Below are 21,242 nucleotides of genomic sequence, written 5' to 3'. Positions count from 1 at the left end.
TGTTTGTAACACCAGCATCCCATATCATAGAACCAGTTTAAGTCCTAGCTGCTTCACGCCCAAGCCAGCTTCCTGCTAACGTGCCTAGCAAAAGACAGCCCGAGGACTTGGGCCTCTGCCACCTGTGCTGGAGACCCAGCTGGAGTTCCAGGTTCCTGGATTTAGCCTGCTCCAGACCTGGCTATTGTGGGCATTTAGGGAGTGAACCAGCAGATGGAAGATCTCTCTCTGCTCTCTCTGCCACTCTGCTTTTCAAATAAATAACTAAACATTTTTTTTTAAATCTAACAATAATGGGGGGGGGAGCTTTGTGGTGTAGTGGGTTAAGCTGCTGCTTTAGATGCATCCCATATCAGAGTGTATGGTGTCTAGTCTCGCCTCTGCTTCAGACCCAGCTTCCTGCTAACATGCCTAAGAAGCAGCAGATGATGACCCAAATACTTGGGTTCCTGCCATGCACTTGGGAGACCTGGATGGAATTCCTAGATCCTGATTTCATTCTGATTCAGACCCAACTGTTATAGGAATTTGAAAATAAGCCAGGATATGCAAGATCTTTCTATTTTTCTCCTCTCTCTCCTTCTCTCCCTCTCTGCCTTTCAAATAAATATTTTAAATAAATAAATAATGCAAATAACTTTCTACTTTTAAATGCCATCCATGCTCCATCCTTAAATCTATAAGGTATATGCTACATGAATAAACTTTCCAATTTAACATTAAACTTACTACTTCTTTTGGACTTCAACTTGAAAAATAAACCTCCTCATATATAAAATAAAATATATACATATTTATTATTTATATATAAGATATATAAATAAAAAATTCTCATAACTCAAGTTCTAAGTATACAGAAATGGACACATGGGTATTTACTATGATGATAGCCTTTTAAAAATATACAAATAAGACACTATTTTGTAACAAACATTCAGCACACAATCAACATATATCACAGAATTAAACAAAAAACAAAAACCAAAGAACTGCTTCAGCCAACGCAGCTGAATTCAGAGAACTTCCATTCTAACAACAGATCTTGACGTCACCTCGAGAAGCTCATATGCTGCACTGGTTCCAATGAACAAAGATTCCAGTCATAGGATACATGGCTCACGACAGGACTTCTCCCCCACCAAGAAAAGGTTCCTCCAAATTTCTCCCAAATCATTCATCCTTTACATCATAAAAGCAAATAACCATAAGAAAGAGGCAAAATCCTCAAATCAGTTTCTCTCAATTTCACCAAAGCTCATTTTCAAAGATGGCATACTTAACCTTCTCCCAGATAACACATCACCAACTTTCCAACTCCAAAACCTGGGAAATCCAATTGGCTAGTCCTTTGTTTAGCTGCAAAAACCAACTGCATTCATGTTTAACAGGATCTTGAATTATCGATTTCACATACTAATTTATACATTAATTCCAGTGAGTTAAGTGACAGCCATCCTGCAATACCTTATTGTTTTACTTTAATAACTTAAAAACCATATGTCTATTTTTCTTAACCCATGAGTAAGTGAATCTGGTTCATTCAAATACTGGATGAATTTTCACCTGAATATTCTAAAAATGTTCCAAAGAACAGATGTGCACTAGAAAAAAATAGGCTGTTCTCCAACAAGATCCCGAAGTGTTCTCTTTTTTAGGAGCTTGCCACTTGCTGTTAGAATTTTGTTAACAGTAGGAACAGAGTAAATGTTCCAACTGAGGATAAGGTAATACATAAGAAATGACTGGTGGTTGTGGCTGGGATAAAACATCTTTGGTTGATATGGCTTGTTGTGTCAATGTGCCTCATTTCCCACCACATGGGTGTTGATATGGCCACTGTTTGAGTCAAAACATTATTAATTACCCCAAAATGGCACATGTCAAGTATATTTCTTGGCCAAATGAATCCAAATCCATCAACATAAAACTGTGATCTGTTCTGCGCTGGAAGGAACCCAGAGGAATCACAGCCACACCCTAACTTGAAGGAGGAAGCCCTACGCCAATATGATAAGGGGTCACCTTACACACACTTAACTGACCAACACTTAGGGGGGATGTTTTCCTTTTTCTGGGGGAGGGAAAAGCAAGAAGCATTAATGCTTTACGGTAACTCATATTCTCTGCACAGGGAATCACTAGAAAAATGTTAAGTAAACATGTGAAAGCTCCAGTTTAATTAGGAGAGAGATCAATATCCTCAGATGCAGATACCCTTGTAAATAAATTAATGCAAGCTGGAGGTTCTAGTGAGAGTGCAAATGGGTGAGTGACAGAACAAGCTTTCTGGAAAACGTTTCAAACAGGGCTTTTATATTCAATTCTGCTCCTTGTAAAACAAGGGCTACATAAAAGTGTTCCTGAAATTTAGGCCAACTCTGAACACAAAACAAGTGTTTCCAAAAAGTAAATGCATATTTTCATTGTGAAAGATATTTCAATGTCTAACATATATCATATAGTGGAGTCTTTCTTACAGGATGCTAAAAAATATATAACTTTGCATATGCTCCTATATATCATATTATCCAATTTAAAAGAAGAAAGCAAATTATGGCAGAGAATATAGAATGATTCCAGTTATGTTTTTATATCTTTTTTGTCATTTTTATTACATCTGTACATTTATTTGAAAGGCAGAGAAACAGAAAGAGACATACACAGACATACATACAGAGATCTTCTATCCACTGATTCATTCTCCAAATGTGTCCCCTTGGCTAAGAGAAAGCCAAGAGACAGGAACTCAATCTGGGTCTCCCCTATGAGTGGCAGGGACCCAACTGCTTGAACCATCACGGGCCAACTCTGAGGGTACACATTAGCAGGAAACTATAATCAACAGGGAGTAGAGCTGGTCTTAAAACCCAGGCACTCTGATACAGGATGCGGGTGTCCCAAAGAGCGTCTCAATGGCTAGGCCAGCACTCACTGCAGTTTCCATGTGTACTTCTAATGAAGCATATACGATTTATTAGCAAGATCTGCATGTGTACCCATTCGTGTACACTAAAGCATGTGCATATGTGTCTTTCAACAGTTAAGTTTCAGTACCATTTCTCCAAACTCCAGGATGCAATTAAATTCTAAAATTATTAATTATTAGAATTTACTGGAACCCTTTAGGTTACCACAGATCTATCTGAAATATCAAGTTAAATATTACTAGAAATAAGTTCAAGTTTTTGCATTCTTGCAGGAAAAATTCCCACATATCTCATAATATTTTCAGATATTACTATCTAGTGATTTTTATACTACTGGCAATAGTTAGTGACTCATTTCTTGTTTAAGAGAAATATTTAATAAATATCCTAGACAACAGACACTTAACATTAAATTCTTCCAATAACTTCATGTACTACGTATTATTATCCTCATTCTATAGAATAGTGAACACAGGCTAAAAGAGTTTTAACACAATCAGAATTACACCATTAGCAAGCAACAGCTCTGGGATTAAATCTCTACATCTTTTCCAAAAGTCTTGGGATCTCTACTCTTTGCCATCCCACTTGCTTAAAACGATCTAACAGAAAGACATATTTTATAGTTACCAAAAACGCCTCTCCAAGTTTAAGTATCAGATTCTGTCATCCAGTACATGTGCTACACACGCTCACTGTAAATTCTCAATACGCAACTGATTAACACAAACACTTCAATGCAGGAAAATTTCAACTTATCTGATAAATGGCCTTGTGAATCACCAGGCCACCAGAACTGCTCTGAATACTAATATACTCCAGAAAAAGAAAGTGTTGTCAAAGAAGAGAGCGACTATGAGAAACAAGCCCTGCCAAGCAGAGGCAACGTATCAAAGATTCTTTCTATCAGATGCACTGTAATTGGTCATTTCACCCAGCAGAAGGAACAGAGTGAACAGATTGGTCAAAATGTCTATTCAAAACAAGCCTTCATGCCCACAGCCTGGAAACACAGGAAACCAACAGCAAAGGAATAGAAGAGCACAAGACCTGCTTATGTGATGAGACTGGGGATGGCTGGCCACAAGAGGGTACAGACTAGAAGTAGCAACTGGGTGTGGAGCAGAGGGAAGAGGGCAGTCAATGTCAGAAGCACAGGCAGTGGTAGCTCAGTTACAGACCAGAGAGATGACGTCAACATCAGTGAGAAGTGGAACTCAGCTCTGTTCTCAGGGGAGGAGAGCAGGTACTGAATATACAGCGATCCGCTGAGTCATCAGTACTCCGATGCAGCCTACTGCACAGGACGGCTTTTTTTTTTTTTCTTTTTTTTTTTTCTTTTTTTTTTTGACAGGCAGAGTGGACAGTGAGAGAGAGACAGAAAGGTCTTCCTTTGCCGTTGGTTCACCCTCCAATAGCCGCAGCGGCCGGCGCACTGCGCTGATCCAAAGGCAGGAGCCAGGTGCTTCTCCTGGTCTCCCATGCAGGTGCAGGGCCCAAGCACCTGGGCCATCCTTCACTGCACTCCCTGGCCACAGCAGAGAGCTGGACTGGAAGAGGAGCAACCGGGACAGAATCTGGCGCTCTGACCGGGACTAGAACCTGGAGTGCTGGCTCCACAGGCGGAGGATTAGCCTAGTGAGCCGCGGCGCCGGCACAGGACAGCTTTTTAAAATCAGAGACCACGCATCACACTGTTTCACCTGATCCTCACTCTGTAGTCAGCAGTTATTATTTTCACTTGGTGGTCAATTAAAATACTGCGTTCAGAAGAAGCAGTTTCGCACAGTGGTTAGGACACCACTTGGGATGCCCACATCCTGCATCCATTGTCAGTGACTGAATTTGGATCCCAGTTCCAGTTCTTGATTCCTGCTTCCTGCTAATACACATCCTGGGAGGCAGCACATGGTGGCCCACACACTTGGGTCCCTGACACCCACAAGGGATACCTAGATGGAGTTTCAAGTTCATGGGTTCAGCCTGGCTCAGCTCTGGCTATTGTGGGGCATTTGGGAAGTGAACCAAAAGAAGGTAGATTTCTCTTTGTCTCTCCCTCCTTCCCTCCCTCCCTCTCTCTCTCTCTCTCTGTCTTCCAAAACAAAACGAAAATTCAAAGAGCATACTGAGTTCAAGAGAGCTGAGGAGTGCCTAGTGCAGCGTCAACACAGTACTAAAACTCCCATCTTTTATCTTGGTCAACTGTTCATTTGCGACACTCTGACACAGCACATACAGTATTTTAAGAAGATCAGAGAAAGTATAACACTTTAGAAAAAATATTTTTGTAAGGATCTCTACTAAGTTGGAACCTAAAACTTCAGAAATATAGAACACTCACCTCTTCAGACAACCCCCTTGTTGCCTGAAGGTTAAGGTTTAGTTTATCAAGTTAAAAAATACGCCTACAAGCCCATGCACTTCTAATTATATGTAGATACATACAACAGCATCACCCAATGCCTGAATATCATTAATCAATGTTTATCTTCCATAGTCTCAGCTATTTATATCCTTACATTTTGCCACCTGTCTGAAGTCTATAAAGTTTTCATATAACACAGACAAAATTTCCTTAGAATGGAAAGTCGACAAAAGCACAAACCAATAAAGACACCGACACTAGAGACTCCGGTTAGGCATCAGGACGCACTCAAGTCATAAGCCCACAGCAATTTTGTGTCAGTTTATTTATTTGTCAAAATCAGAATCCAATATGTGTCTCCATAGCAATGTTACAAAGATGATATTGCTATATGAGATGACAACAAATATTTCAACACAAATCACCTCCAAGAATTTCAATAGGCTCTCCACCTTTTTCAAAATCTCACCAATAACTCACACCAGTATGATCAGCTTAAAGTAGATGTCATTGAGAAGTAAGAAAAATGAAATAGAGAGAGAGGAAATAAATTGGCTAAACTCAAACACAGAAGAGAAACACCTCATCTTCAACTCGGAAATTTTGGTAGCCTTTGCAAAGTCTGCAATACACACTGAGATTTAAACATTTACTACATTACATGAAACAGGGCCTCATCAAGCAGTCTGTTCTATGAATCTGCAAATAGACTCTAGGGAACACTACATCTTAATTTTCAATTTTTTTTCATTTTTTAAACATTTTTGCTTATTTGAAATGCAGAGATGCACTATATATAGAGAGAAAGACTGACAACTACCATCTACTGGTTCACTCTGCTCTGGCAAATCATTCAGGGCTTCCCACATGGGTGGCAGGGACCTAAGAACTTCAGTCATCACCAACTGCCTCCCAGGCTGTGCATTAGCAGGAAACTGGGCAGGAGCCGGAACTGGGGCTCTAACTGAGACATTCTGCCAGGTGGCAGCCTAACCACTATGCCAAATGTTTGCCCTCTGAATCTGCGGTTCTAAAGGTTTGTTTGTTTGTTTGAAAGACAGGGCATCAGAGAAAGAGAGAAAGACAGAGACAAAGAGGTACCTTCTGTCTGTTGTCTGACTCCCCAAAAGGTCGCAACTGCCAGGGCTGGGCCAAGCCAAAACCAGGAAACAGGAACTGTACCCTGGTCACCAACACAGCTGCAGAGGTCTATGTACTTGTGCCAACTTTTACTGCCTTGCCAGGAAAAATCAGCAGGAAGCTGGATGGGAATGGGAGCAGCCAGGACTTGACCTGGTGCTCCTGATGGGGTGCTCTGAATCAGCATTTTAGTAACCCCAGGTGATTCTCCTATAGAGGGAAATTTGGGGAGCTCTGATCTAGAAACACATACATAGAAAGAGAACCAGCAAGCGGCCCATCTCACTGTCTCTTCAGGAGAGCCATGGGAAGATTCATCTCGTTTCAAAAAAAAGTGGGAATTTGAGGTGAGTGGACTCAAAAAGATTTTTAAAAGTCAATTATCCATTTGACTGCACGGAGGCAAGTTACAAGACAGGACCAGGTGTAAAACCCGGCTGGCTGTCACAGACATCCTCAACTTCATACCTGGAGCACAATCTAAAAGTAACCACCAACATTTTTCTCATAGAAATAGTTTGCATTATTAAGGTCGATGGCTTAAAAGAGGTTTTAAAAAAGTGAAATTTCATCTTCTGTTCAATATGGAACAAAAGCAAGCAATACCACTGCTTTTACATGAATCAAACAAGATCAAATAAAAAAGTGGGAGGAAGCAATTCTAAAGAGATCCGTTTGAACAAGATATTTTAAAAAGATAGATTAGATATTCATGGAAAACTACAGTTGGTCATTTCAGCACACTGGTGTCTTTAATACATTTTTATTCAAATCTCAAACTCATTTTCTTTGGTTAAATCAGTACATATTCCTATCAGAGAGGGTTAAATGGCAAAATCTTGTTTCTTTAATACACATTCAGTGACACAATTCAGTATCAGGTTTTTTGTTTGTTGCAGTAAAATAACAAGGACAATCTTCCTATTTTAAGTGTGGTTTACCAAATGAATTTAGGTATACCAGCTTTTCACATCAGCTATAAATAATTGCCTCCCTCCAAAGGGCCTATTTCTGCAAATAAAAATGTCTTTTTCTCTGATTAAGCTTCTTCATCATCTAAGAACTTTTCTCCTGGAAATTCATAGTTGGAAAATTTGTCATCACAGCTTGCTTTGTCAAAATGAGCTCTTTTCAATTGATCTGGGAGAGGCAGCCTATAATTAATTTTTTCAGGGAGGAAGAGAGTGACCCGCTCTAAAGGAATTATATTTGAAAAAATATTTGGACCCAAGTGCTCTACCTTAACACATCTTTTACAATCAAAGGCAGCAAGCTCAGTATGTATAGTATTTTTTGAAGCCTGAAGATGAGAAAGTAGAAGGAGCCAAAAAGCAGTTCAAAAACAAATGAGGAATGTCCCAGAGGAACCAGCCCAAGCTCACCGCAGCTGCCAGCCCTACCCGGAGACCCCCTTCCCCAGAACAGTTCTGCAATGACAAGCACCCTGCCCAAACTGAGAAAAACAGCCAAGCCTGTGAATGTAGTCTCTGGAGCTGCAACCTCAGGCACTCCCCACAGAGGACACAATTAGCAGCGACGTCACTTCCACGTGCACTGACATCCAGGAAATCCTCCTTCCCTCCGGAGGAGCCTCACTGAAGAGTTCAACCACTGAAGCTCCTAGGTAAGGCAAGAGACACCACTAACCGAAGGGAAAGCAGGGTACACATGCTTTCAGTGTGGAACTAATTGGAAATTAACAAAAACAAGATGTTTACTTTTTGCAAAGTGTTTTCACTTATCTGCCTCTCTCAAAGATGAGTTTTACAATCTTGAGTTTACAATAGAAGGTCACTGGGAATAAGCTTTACAACAAGGTCCTTAGCATCGACATATAACCTAAGTGATAAATTGAAAACAAAAATTAGGGCCATGGTTTGCATCCTTTTAGTCTCTTTATGGCACACTTCTAAGCAATTAAAAAGAAGACAACAAAATTTCATAAAACACAGCTGTAAAAACTGTATTAGCCTCATTCATCTCTTTAAAAAGACAAAAAAAAAAAACCCTTGTTTTGTAAGAAATAAACTTGTGAACTGAGTGTAAAATTAATACCCAAAGAATTCCAAGTATGCAGGGTTCTATGGACTGCCATGCTTCCCACTGGATTTTTAAACAATGTTGAAACATGGCTGTTTGAAATACTTCAGGCCCCTCATTTAACACTGTTCACAATGTCAAGAGCCATATTGCGCCCCAGTGGCCACTCTTCAGCAAATAACACATCCTTTGAAGTTAAACTGCACTTAAATGATGCCAAGTGAGGATTCTTAGGGTAGTGCAAAGTCTTCTACTTCTAAAGAAATCAATAATCTCTGGAATCACAATTAGGAAGAAAGTACTTTCATTATCAAAACTTGTGACTTTTTCACAGTTGTAAATCTCAATCAATTCCTCCACCTCAAGGCTATGTCTTTATACATTGTTTCCTAATTAAATAAGCCATGATCATACATGTGGAGTAAGCTGTTATTTAAAAAAAAAAAAACTGATACTCATGAGGAATACTGATACATGTATTACAATAAATTCCATAAAAAGGATCTGACAGAAACATTTTATTTGATCACAATACCTAGCACGCAGCCACTAATATGTGCTTCATAAAACAAATCATGTAATTCAGCCAGTCACCTTGACTGTAACTACATGCTCTGACACACTACATACCACATCGCACTCTGACATCACAAATGCCCCAGCAAAGAAATGAAGAAAACAAAAGCCTATGGCAGGGGCCGGCGCTGTGGCATAGCGGGTTCGTGTCCCAGCTGCTCCACTTTCAATCCAGCTCTCTGCTATGGCCTGGGAAAGCAGTAGAAGATGGCCCAAGTCCTTGGGGCCCTGCACCCACGTGGGAGACCCGGAAAAAGCTCCTGGCTCCTGGCTTCGAATCAGTGCAGCTCTGGCAGCTGTGGTCATCTGGGGAGTGAACCAACAGATGAAGACCTCTCTTTCTCTCTCTGCTTCTCTGTCACTCTGCCTCTCAAATAAATAAAGAAATCTTTAACAACAACAACAACAAAAGCCTATGGCAAATCATCATAAGCAAATAATATCTCTCTCAAACTCTAAAGTACTTCTAAAACAATACAGCCACACGCTCAAGCAATGTAGTTCATGCATAAGCTTCAAAGAAGGAAATAAACAAAGAATCATTTCAGTTCCACAAGAACATGGAATCTAAAGCCAGAGTTAGAATTTTCAAACCTTCTCTCTTTTCCATATTAATTTTATAGACCAAGCAAATCAAAGTATCTCTCTGATCTTCAGAGCAATAAATTTGAGACTAGCATTGTGGCATAGTGGGTAAAGCCACCACCTGTGCCACCTGCATCCCAAATGAGTAAGGGTTTGAAACCTGGCTGCTCCAGTTCTGATCTAGCTCCCTGCTAATGGGCCTACGAAAGTAGCAAAAAGTGGCCCAAGTGCTTGGGCCACTACATCCATGCGGGAGATCTGGAAGAAGCTCCTGGCTCCTGGCTTCAGCCTGCCCAGCCCTGGCCATTGCAGCCATTTGGGGATGTAAGATCTCTCTCCCTCTCTCTCTCTCTCTCCTTTAACTTTGCCTTTAAAATAAACAAAAATAAACCTTACAATTTTTTAATTAAAAAATAAAAATAATTTCTAGTTTTTCAAATTTTCTACATCTTATGAAATAATCTTAAATAAAATAAATTAAAAACATGACAGCAACTTTTTGTATTGAATCTTGAAAACCAGCATTTCAGTGTTCCTGCCTTCTTCAAAATTCTCCTGTGTAGACAGGGGTTTATTTGTTTCCCAATTATCTGTGAAGACAAAAGTTCATATTAGTAAATCTAAAAAAGTATTCCAAAAAGATTTTAAAAGACTGAAAGGAAAATTTATACCTTTCATCTTAGAAAGCTTGACTAGCAGAGAAACTGACAAATGTGATTGAAAAGCTAAATGTCAGAGAGATAAAAGAGAGGAAGAGGGATCGATAAAAATTGATAGTGCAACATCTTGTTGGAAATAATTATCCGGAAGACATGGCCAAAAACATCTCTTAGGCAAGAGTCTGCAACTCCTCTGATCAGTTGAGGCAAATATAGTTAATTCAGCCAGTGCAGAACCCCATGGAAAACAACTGACCAGAAAATGAGGATGGGCGCAATTGGGAGAGGCAATCCAAAGCTTCCACATCTATGAATAAAACATCAATGAGCACCACACCAAAATAAGGCCAAGACAAACCACCTACCATGTATCTTAGGCCCAATGTTATGGGACACAAGTTAACAGAATCCCAGGAAAAATTTTTTTTTGTTTTCTCTTACGTTGGGAGATATTTATTCGAAAGGCAGAGTTACAGAGAGAGAGAAGAAGAGCCAAAAAAGACAGAGAGAGACAGCATCTTCATCCACTGTTTCGTTCCCCAAATGGCCACATCAACCAGGAGCCAGGAACTTCTTCCAGGTCTTGACCTACATGGGTGCAGGAGCCCAAGGCAAAGTACATCAGTAGGGAGCTGGATCAGAAGTGGAGCAGCCGAGAGCCGAACCTGTGCCCATGTGGAACATCAGTGCTGCAGTGCCACCGCACTGGCGCCCTGGTAAAAGTTTAAGAATATGAGTATCAATGAAAATAAACATGCATGGCTGGCGCCGCAGCTTAATAGGCTAATCCTCCGCCTTGCGGTGCCGGCACACCAGGTTCTAGTCCTGGTAGGGACGCCGGATTCTGTCCCAGTTGCTCCTCTTCCAGTCCAGCTCTCTGCTGTGGCCAGGGAGTGCAGTGGAGGATGGCCCAAGTGCTTGGGCCCTGCACCCCATGGGAGACCAGGAGAAGTACCTGGCTCCTGCCATCGGATCAGCGCGGTGCGCCGGCCGCAGCACACCAGCTGCAGCGGCCATTGGGGGGTGAACCAACGGCAAAGGAAGACCTTTCTCTCTGTCTCTCTCTCTCACTGTCCACTCTGCCTGTCAAAAAAAAAAAAAAAAGAAAGAAAGAAAGAAAAGAAAGATGCATAAGAAAAGATAATGAAAAAGAAACGCATTCAAGGGAAATTCTACCTAGCACCTTTAGACTTTCTAGCCCCTGCTAAGTACAGAAAGGATAAGACACTGGCTGGTGGGATGCCCCTAGCAAGGGCAAGCAGCTGCAGCACACGGATTTCCTACTGAGAGTACTCATTAGTGAATTACTGAATGTAGCAATTTATTCTTCAGGAGCACATCTCCAAAGAAACCCTATAGCACTGTGCATCACTGCACCTGTAATTATTCAAAATATTACGCCTTTTTCATACTCTGAAAGACAGAGGGGATGCAGTCCTCATAGGTTCCTCCACTGTAAAAAAAAAAAAAAAAAAAAGTGCTAAACGAGGACAGCTATTCACCAGTCTTTCTAGTGGAGAATCCACTGGCCTTTCCTTCAGGGCTGCCACACGTGCACTTTTTGAAGACAGTAACAGAGTACAGCACAGGGGGTAAGAGGCCACTTAAAACACCATACTGTAGTGACTGAGTTCGAGTCCTGGCTCTGCCCTGGATTCCTGCTTCCCACTAATATACACCCTAGAAAGCAGCAGGTGGATTCTAGTACTTGGGTTCCTGCTACCCACGTGGGAGACCCAGACTGAGTTCCTGGCTCCTGGCTTCAACCTGGCCCAGTCCCAGCAATTGTGGGCATTTGGGGAGTAAACAAGTAAATGGAAGATTCATTCTCTCTCTCTCTCTCTCTCTCTCTCTCTCTCTCCTCTCCCCCTTCTCCCCCTCATCTCTCTCATGATAAAAATGTAAGCACACAAAGCTGATACAAGTCTTAGCTCTGACCAGAGAACCAACACGAATGTTACTACATTAAAAGCACTCTGGGTAAGAATAATACAGTTCTAAGTAAGTAGACTCGCCAGCCACAGAGTGCCGTACGGGTCACCTGTGTCCTTTCTTAACAGTATGTTCTGAAGGTGCCTGCTTTAAAGAAAACACACCCCTGGCTTCTGATAAACAGCTGTACCGCCGGGCGTTTTAAGCAAGTACTCTTAGTGTGTGAGCCACAACAAAGGGATCAGAAAAACAAACTGTGCCTCTAACTCAGGTTGGAATCCAAAATCTTGGTGCTGTTTCAGAATTCAGTGTTACCACAGGGCCATATTAGCTCAAAAAAGCTAGGTGCATACAGCAAGACAACAGTTCACAGAATCACCAATGTAAATTAATAATCCTCTGTGTGTGTGTGTGTGTGTGTGTATGTACGAAAACTGAGGGACAGATGGTTGGCAAGCAGCTTTCCTTTTGGCATTTGTACCTGTCCTCTCAGTGCCTGTATTTGGGTCATTTGCTATGATAAATGCCATGTGACAGGCTCAATGGAGGTGGGCAAAGTGCTCCATACTGACTTCACCTAATTTTCATATTTATTGATTGATAAGAGATGTACTAGTTCAAAATAGCAAACTGAACCTTTTCCAAATAGATTTAAGCAATCAAAATTTAGCTAGAAAATAGCAATCCAAATAAAACAAATCCATAAACTATAAATGGCATACAATCACAGTTTTTCAGTGTATTATAAACTAGAGAAAATAAAGAGTAAAATAATAGGTGTCCACACAGTGGCTTCTTCCAATAATAAACTATTAAGACAAGCTTTGATACAAAGAAAATTTCCCCTTGTTTAACAATTCTTGGGAATTTTTCCTAAACATGCTTTCACTAAATATCAGGCATGTCTTCAGTGATTACATATTCTGGAATTTGAAGATAACAATCCCAGACTGGTCCAAGACAAATCTATTAGAAGACACTTTTTAAAGAGAAGTTAACAGAGAGATTGATCATTTCCTAATGGATTCTTATCATTCCAGGTCAAAAACACAAACTAACAGTAACATTAAAAGATCAAGTACAGGGGCCGTGGCTGTGGCATAGCCTGTAAAGCCACCACCTGCAGTGCCGGCATCCCATACAATCACCGTGTTCAAGGCCCGGCTGCTCCACTTCCAGCTCTCAGCTATGGCCCAGGAAGGCAATGGAAGGTGCCTGCTTTAAAGTTCTTGGGCCCCTGCACCTGCATGGGAGACCCGGAAGAGGCTCTTGGCTTTGGATCAGTGCAACTCCAACCACTACAGCCATTTGAGGAGTGGACCAGCGGGTGGAAGACTCTCTCACTCTTTCTCTCTCTTCCTTTGCTTCTCTCTCTGTGTAACTCTGACTTTCAAGTAAAATAAATACATCCTAAAAAAAAAAAAAGGTCAAGTACAAGGAATAGTTGAATATCTTTAGGGAAAAAAGCATGTTTTTAAGAAACTGTTAATATGCCTTAAATTTTCCATTCCTTCATTTAAAATACTATCAAACTCATTATGAAGATAATCTTAACTAATGTTTCTATAAAAACCTAGATTTACATTTATACTCAAATGAAAAACTAAACTATGAACGTGCTACTGAGAGTTTTGGGTAATTTTAATCCAAGAGTAGAAATGGGAGCACGGAGTTGTTTTTCCAGGTTTCACACATTTATTGCACAACAGAATGGCTAAGAGACCTACAGGTAACATTAATAATCACGCAAACACAAAACAGGCAAGGAAAGAATATCTTCAAAGGAACCACAAATACATTTTCCACTTCCAGAAGCCCAAATTGTCTGTTTCTCAAACTCACTGATTCACTCATGTGAGAATTAAAAGCACAGAGGAGCAGCATTTACTTATCATTTTGTCTATATATTTAATTGACTTGTGCAATATCATAGAGGGCATGTCAGCAACTGGATATGTGCACAATGAAATTAGAGACTGCAAAACAATAGACTCTGTTCACTTTTATTTGAAGAAAGCTGACTCCCCTGCTGGTGTTATCTCCAAGAGAAACTTGGGACTGTATTTTTAAAAAGGAGATAGGGGAAAGGACGCCATGCCATCCTCAACAGACACAGGAGAGAGCAGAGAATTTGGGGTCAGCAAGTTTTTACCACTGACCCAAATACCATATTATTCCAGAAAATAAGAGAGGATCCTTCAAGGAGTCACACACTACATGACTTAAAATTTGGCAGAGATGGCATATTCCTAATTCCACTTTTACTCTAACCACCACTTAAGACTCAATATTGCTGGTATACTAGATTGAAAGCAAGGGAAAGGAGGATGAAGCTGAAACCTAGATATGCATATTCATCAGAGGCTGAATTCTCCTTGCGTCCACTATTTCATCACATCATATGCGTATTCTCAAGTTTAGCACAGAAACACTCGTAAAATATTAAATTTTACCATAGGGAAATAGGTTTTGCTATAAGAAAGTTTCATGTTACCACTTAATTTCAACCAAGCTACATCAAACATTGAAAGTAATTATATAGAGAGTTTATAAAGTAAACCTGATCACTATACTTAAAGGAAATGATAACTTTGAGAAGTACCACAGTAATAATGTTTAAGCTAAAGTAATATAAGGCCCTGCTAAAGTAAATGCCAGGCTCTTCCAGCCCAAATGCAGAGGCAGGGGCTAGTGAGGTAAGCCAGGCACTAGGAGCCATCTCCCTCCTGGAGCGCTGCTCTCTTCATGACCAGCATGGGCCTCTCCTCACAGGACTGTATTCCACACAAGCTCCTGGGGACAGCAGAATCCACAGATGCAGCTTAAGCAACGTAAATGTCAACTTTGCAGGCAGAGACAGAGTCGTGGAAATAAACACATTATCCTCATCCTAGGGTTTCCACTTGGCTCCCCAGCTCCTCTCCCCCTTCATACACCAGTGAAGTTGGATAGAAAATATATCTGAAAAGCCACAATTTACAGTGCTCCTTGGCAATGTTTCACTCTATCATGCTGTGCACACAACAAATAAACTCAATGCGCCTGTGAATAGGTGTCTCATAATTTCTAGCATACATAAAAATGAAGGTTGTTACTCTGCAGACTTCATATTCTTAACAGAACGTGATTCAATATGCAGTTGTGCTTCTAAGAAATCAGAGTGAAATGTACTTTTTAAAGTGTAGCAAAGTATAACTCAGTATATAATGTCCACTTATCGTATTGAGCATATGGGCAAATCATCACACTAAATTCATCTGTGTAACTAGGAAACAGAAGTCATTTGACCTACAGCATGTGAAGAACTGATAACAATTGCCAACCATCAGAGGACAACTAATTTATCATCATACTCACACCATTCTCACAAAGTTACAGTCCTAACACTTGGGACTGATGCTTCAAGAGCACAGACCTATAGAAAAACGTACTTACATAGTTTTATTCTTAACTCTCAATGGTTTCTTCTGACATGAACTCTTTTAAGAAATAGACAGCAATTAGGAGCAGCACGCAACAGGAACACACGGTTTATCACAGTGGTCCAGCACAGTTACTGCGTTACAGTAAGCTTCTTCTCTTTAATAGGAACACCATACTCTTGGCTTAAATGCTCACTATCCAAACAGTCCCCGACAGAACCAATAACTGCACACAGTCATCCCTGAAAGTCACTCATCTTTGGAAGCGAGAATTTGGGGGTAACACCCTAGAAAGAGCAGGTGCACCATTCTGTCAAATTGAAGGGAAGAGAAGCAGCTCATGTCACTCTTACACAGAATCCGCTTCCCAGAGTATGTAGTGTAACTTCGGAAAGCAGTACACATTAAAAGTTGAGGAAAACTTTATGTCTATCAGCAGCTTCCTATCAACTAGCCTCTGAAAGACACTGCATGAAATGCATTACGAAGGGTCTGTTGAATGTTCTTGCACTGATTACCAGGGGTTTCATAAGAGACCCCTGGATGCGAAGCAAGGTGGGCGGATTTAAGGCACATATCCGTGAACATCCTCTTCGCAGGAGTGCGGGCACTCTGGAGAACACAGCACCGAGCTAATTACCACCAGAAGATGTTGCACTCACTTCCCCTCACTATCAACCACTCTGCTCAAGTTCACTCGCTGCCACGCCCTAACCCTGGGGATCCATTCACTTTCCATAGCCCAGAGAGGCTGCTGAAAACCTGTCAAAGTAAATCTGTGCTCACTTTTTGGATGGTTTAATTTCAATGGAGCATGAAACACCCCAGGACGGTTAATAAGTTTAGCCAAGCGTGCTGTTCTCCCTAATATATTTTAATTATGCATCTGTTTTAATTGTAATCACATTAAGTCACCGGAAAGACACAAATTGGAATTTTCCCTAATGGCTATTGGAGCTTTTCATCAGTTTCTAAACACTAACAACGCTTAAAAAAATAAGCAGAGATACTAGTAGAAGTGTGACATTTCCCAGAAATCAGTGTAGTTCCTCTGACAACACAGTTCAGGTTTCATTAGCCACCCAAATAACCCAAATGCAGAAGACAACTTCAGTCCCAGGGGCATCTCTGTCCCCAATTAGCACAAAGGTTCACTCACTTCCCAAGTAAAACTGCCCAACAGGCAGGAAAGCCAAGGCTTTTATCAAGTCCTGCCCCATCGATTGGCTAGGGAGCCTGGGGAAGCGGGGCTCAAAGTAAAGTAACGGTACACGTAGAAAGGGAGAGTTGAAGCACAGCGCGATCTCCCTCTACGCTATTTTGGCAACTGTCAAACGTGTGTTTTAAGTTCAGGAAATAAAAGTGTCCCATCAATAAAAGGAAACGCTACGGGGAAGATCTATTAGGGGGCGGGGAGCGGCTTCCTTCCAGCCCAGACGTAAAATCGCTTAATGTGCTTTTGTTGCACCAAGCAATACCTAAGACTTAAAAAAAAAAAAAAAGCACGTTCATTAAACAAGTTTCCCAAATTGCCTGGATTTCCGCTAAGAAACTTAAGCGTCTGGCAACAGCCGAGAAGCCAGCTTAGAGAACCTGCAGCAAACTCCGAGCGGAAACTCGCTCAGCCCGCCCAGCGCGCTCGCATCCCTGGGGCTTGCTGTAGGTGTCAATGTTTACGTGTCGCCCACAGCTTCAGGTGCGCAGCGCGTTCCTCCCACAGAGGCACTCGCGGCCGGAGAGCGGCAAGCCCGGGAAGCCACCGCGGAGTCCCCCACGCAGCCCCCTTACCTGTCATCGTAGCAGAAATCCGCACTCAGGGTGTTGAGATACAAGGCGAGCCCCAGCGCGCTGCTCACCAACTCTGCAATCATCTCTCCACCGCCTTCCCTCCGGCTCGGCTCCCAGCGCGAGGGCAGCAGCGGCAACAAAAAACAGAAGCATCAATCCCCACCTTCCGCCGCCTTCTCCTCCCAGCTTCACTTTTCCCTCGCCCCCTCCTCTCCCTCCCTCGGGTCCTGGCAAGGCACGGCCCCTCGGCTCCTCTCCGCCTCCTCCGCCTCCTCCTCGCGCCGGTCCCCGCAGCTCCCGCGTCCTCCCGGGGTGCGGGCTCACAGCGCGCTCCCCATGCCCGGCGCCCGCGCGCAGCGAGCGGCGGCGTTCGGGCTCCGCGCCCCGCGGCGGCGGCTGCGCTGGGCTGGTCCTCGGCGCGGCTCGCAGCCCCCACCCTAACCCATGGCAGTGCGGGGCGCCCTAGGTGACGAGCCGGGGACGCGGAGGAGGTGGCAGGCTGCGGGATGGGGGCAGAGGGGCCGGCCCGAGCCGGGCTCTGGGACCAGCTGGAGGAAGAGAGAGAGGAGAGGGGCGGGTGGGAGGGAGCGGGCGAGCCGCCTCCCCTCGCCGCCGCCCGGGCGCACCGCTCCGGGGTCGCTCGGGCTGACTCCGGCCGCCACGGCGGCTGCAGCGCATTCACTCTTTATTAGCTCCCTCCCGGCCTCAGCCCCCTTCTCCGCTGAAGTGAGAAGCGGCGACTGGGGACTCCAGAGGCTCCCGCGTGGGGCTCTCGACACGGCCCCCCGCGCCTGCGTGGCCAACCCTCCATCGCCGGCTCGCCCGGCCCCTCTCTCCACCCAGATCCGCCCCGAAGGCTCCTCCCACCGCCCCGCCCCGGAGCCGCAGGCCCCGCCCCCTGTGTCTTTCACCTTCCATTTCCCTCTGGAAAGCCCCCGGGGACCCAAGGGCGACGGCTGGAAGACTGCCCTCCAGGGTGGCCCGCGAGCGCGGCGGGCGGCGGCCGGAGGAGCGCGGCGGCGTCTGTCCGCGCGGCTGCTGCCTGGCGGCGCCTGGCACGGGCCGGGTCTCAGCCCCAGCGCGGCGGGTGCCAGGCGCTGCCAGGCGCGGAGTCCGGTCGGCCGGAGGACTTGGGGGGCGCGGGAGAGCAAGGTTCGCGCAGGAAGGGTAACAACAACAGATCCAAACCGAAGATGAGGCAGGCGCGTACCGCCCCGGAGCAAGGGCTGGGGGTCGGCAGGGGAGCCGTTCGCGGTTGCAGGGGGACTTGTCCGGCTGAGCCTGAGGACACAGGGTTCCCGGGACGCCGCTGGGGCGACCCGGTCACGGGCGTGCTCCCGGTAAAGCGGGAAGCGAGTACCCTTTCCTTTGCGCCCGGATACAGGGCTGGACGGCATCCAGCACGATGAAATACGGTGTACAGGAACGACCCGTCTAGAACGAGCTCTGGGTTCCGAAGTTGCAAGAGCGAAGAGGACGGCGGGCTGCCTGCCACACCCCCTCCGAGCCTGCTGGTGTTCCGGCTGGACAAGTGTCTGCCATGGACCACGATGAACACTACTGCAGCGCCCCCTGCTGCACAGCCACCACAAGGCATGGAAAACAAGTGTGCCCCCGGGAATCCCTGAACCCCAAGTCCGCAATTGCGGCCCCTTGGACTTCTGGCAGTGACTTGGAAAGCAAATACTGTGATTTGGGCGATTGCCTTACAAAGCTACAACATTTTCCCGATTTCACAAGAAAATTTGTGAAATCTGTATGAACACAAATGATTTTTTTTAATTTGTATATCTGTTACACCATCCACAATAGGCAGATCTTGTCCTCTGGGAAAAACAAGTAAACGTCTTTTACCTTTTTTTTTTTTTTAAAAAAAGATCTCTTTATTTATTTTATTGCATTATCATCTAGAATCACTACTAGAATGGGAGCTCTAGAAGATGGCAAGGATTTTTTTTTAAAGATTTTAGTTAGTTATGTATGTATGTATTTAAAAGGTAGATTTACAGAGAAAGAGATGCCCCCTACACAGAGAGAGAGAGAGAGATAGCCCATCTTCTGTTCCACTTCCTCAGTGACTGAAATACCTAGGGTTGGGCCAGGCTGAAGCCAGGAGCCAGGAACTCCAACCTCATCTCCCACATGGGTGGCAGAGACCCAGGTACTGGCACTATAATCTGCTACCTTCCCAGGCACGTTAACAAAAAGCTGGGCCCAACTGTTATAGTCTTGTTTTGCACATAATACCTAGAGCCTATAAAGTGTAGAATACACTTTTTAAAATGTTGACAACTGGGGCCGGCACTGTGGGGAAGCAGGTAAAGCCCATGCCTGCAGTGTCAGCATCCCATATAGGCATCAGTTCAAGTCCCGGCTCCTCCACTTCTGATCCAGCTCTCTGCTTTGGCCTGGGAAAGCAATAGAGGATGACCCAAGTCCTTGGGCCCATGCACCCGCATGGGAGACCCAGAGGAAGCTCCTGGCTCCTGGCTCCTGGCTTTGGATCAACACAGCTCCAGACATTGCGGTCATCTGGGTAGTGAACCAGCAAACGGAAAATCTGTCTCTATTTCTGCCTCTGTCTCTCTGTAACTCTGCCTTTCAAGTAAATAAATACATCTTTTAAAAAAATGTTGACAACTAATAAATGAACAAATAAATATGCTTAAGGGAAACTATATAATAACTGAAAACACACAAATTTTCATCCTGACAAAATAAGCTGATTTACTGTTGATGTTAAGTATGATAAAGAATTAACAAGGGAGAAAAGAGGAACTAAGTTTAAAATTCTTGAGAATGCATCCAAAAAATGTACCAACCCTGCAGGAAGACCCTTAGCGGAAAGGCGCACACAGCTCTCTTCAGTAATTAAGAGGACTTGGAGGTGTACACATATTAGAGAGCTTTGGGTTCATTGTGCTAAAATCTTGTAAGCATTTTCCAGAGAGCTCTCCATTTTCAAGCTTCCATAGTTTGAAATAAGTATTTCTACCCTCATCCATCTCCTTTTCTCGTCTCTCCGGGCCCCCATTGTGCTGAACTGGAGGCCCCGGAGACTGTGAGATGCTCCAGAAAGTGGTACATCTTGCCATCCCTGAAAACCCAGCTGTGTTAGAAAACTCCAGTTGCTTTTAACAAAATCTCTATTATACCTCACCAAGGGTCTCAATATCCTGCCATTGCATTAAGCCATGGTCTCTTTCAAATTGCTCTCCAATGTCTGAGAAGCAGCCAATTCCTGCATTTTCGACCTTCCTAGAACAAATTCAGGGGGAAAATCAGATTAAAGATGTCATCATTACCCCGGGAGACCACTGAAAATGCGGCGACATAGCTTTTTAGCTTATTAAGGTGTACTTACCCAATACGAGAGTGCTGTCTCCGTTCCGAACATATAGGTGTTCTATTTAAAGCTACTGTTGCTCTCTATAGATGAAGGAAATTGGGCTGGTTGGCTTGAGTTTTCTACCTTAGACAGAAGACTGGCCAAAAAAGTGCTAAGCTCTTATTTTCCCTGAGTAGGTTCCACACATCTGCTACCTCACCACTTCCTCAATGAATTCCTCTTTACAGCCGCCCCACCTACCCTGCATTTGTTTTGTATTCCCAGTCCTTTGTTGTATAATTCATACCTTTGCAGTGCCAGTTCTTCAGGGTAAAGATTTCCTTATTTGCCTAAGACATTTTTAGTTTATTGTGCAATACCATCTTCCCTTTGGGTGTTGCGTAAATATTAACTAAAAATCCACATCTGGTCTTGGTCCTCTTCTCTATTTGTCCTAATAGAACTTCCCTTTGAACAATT

General features: G+C 43.6%; 1 protein-coding gene across 2 annotated transcripts in view; it reads right to left on the bottom strand.

Annotated features, from left to right (window-relative positions):
• The window catches only part of TMTC2 (transmembrane O-mannosyltransferase targeting cadherins 2), a 449,447-nt gene extending 431,609 nt beyond the window's left edge, over positions 1-17,838 (bottom strand). For both annotated transcript variants that reach the window (XM_002711368.5, XM_017342005.3), the window contains exon 1: positions 17,435-17,838. In XM_002711368.5, the coding sequence (XP_002711414.1) occupies positions 17,435-17,517 (83 nt within the window). In that variant the 5' untranslated portion in view covers positions 17,518-17,838. The remainder of the gene's footprint in view (positions 1-17,434) is intronic.
• Between the last annotated feature and the right edge of the window lie 3,404 nt (positions 17,839-21,242).

This window comes from Oryctolagus cuniculus, chromosome 11 (assembly GCF_964237555.1).
Source record: "Oryctolagus cuniculus chromosome 11, mOryCun1.1, whole genome shotgun sequence".
NCBI lineage: Eukaryota > Metazoa > Chordata > Mammalia > Lagomorpha > Leporidae > Oryctolagus > Oryctolagus cuniculus.
The sequence above is the reverse complement of the archived record's forward strand: the minus strand, read 5'-3'. Positions and strand labels throughout refer to the sequence as shown.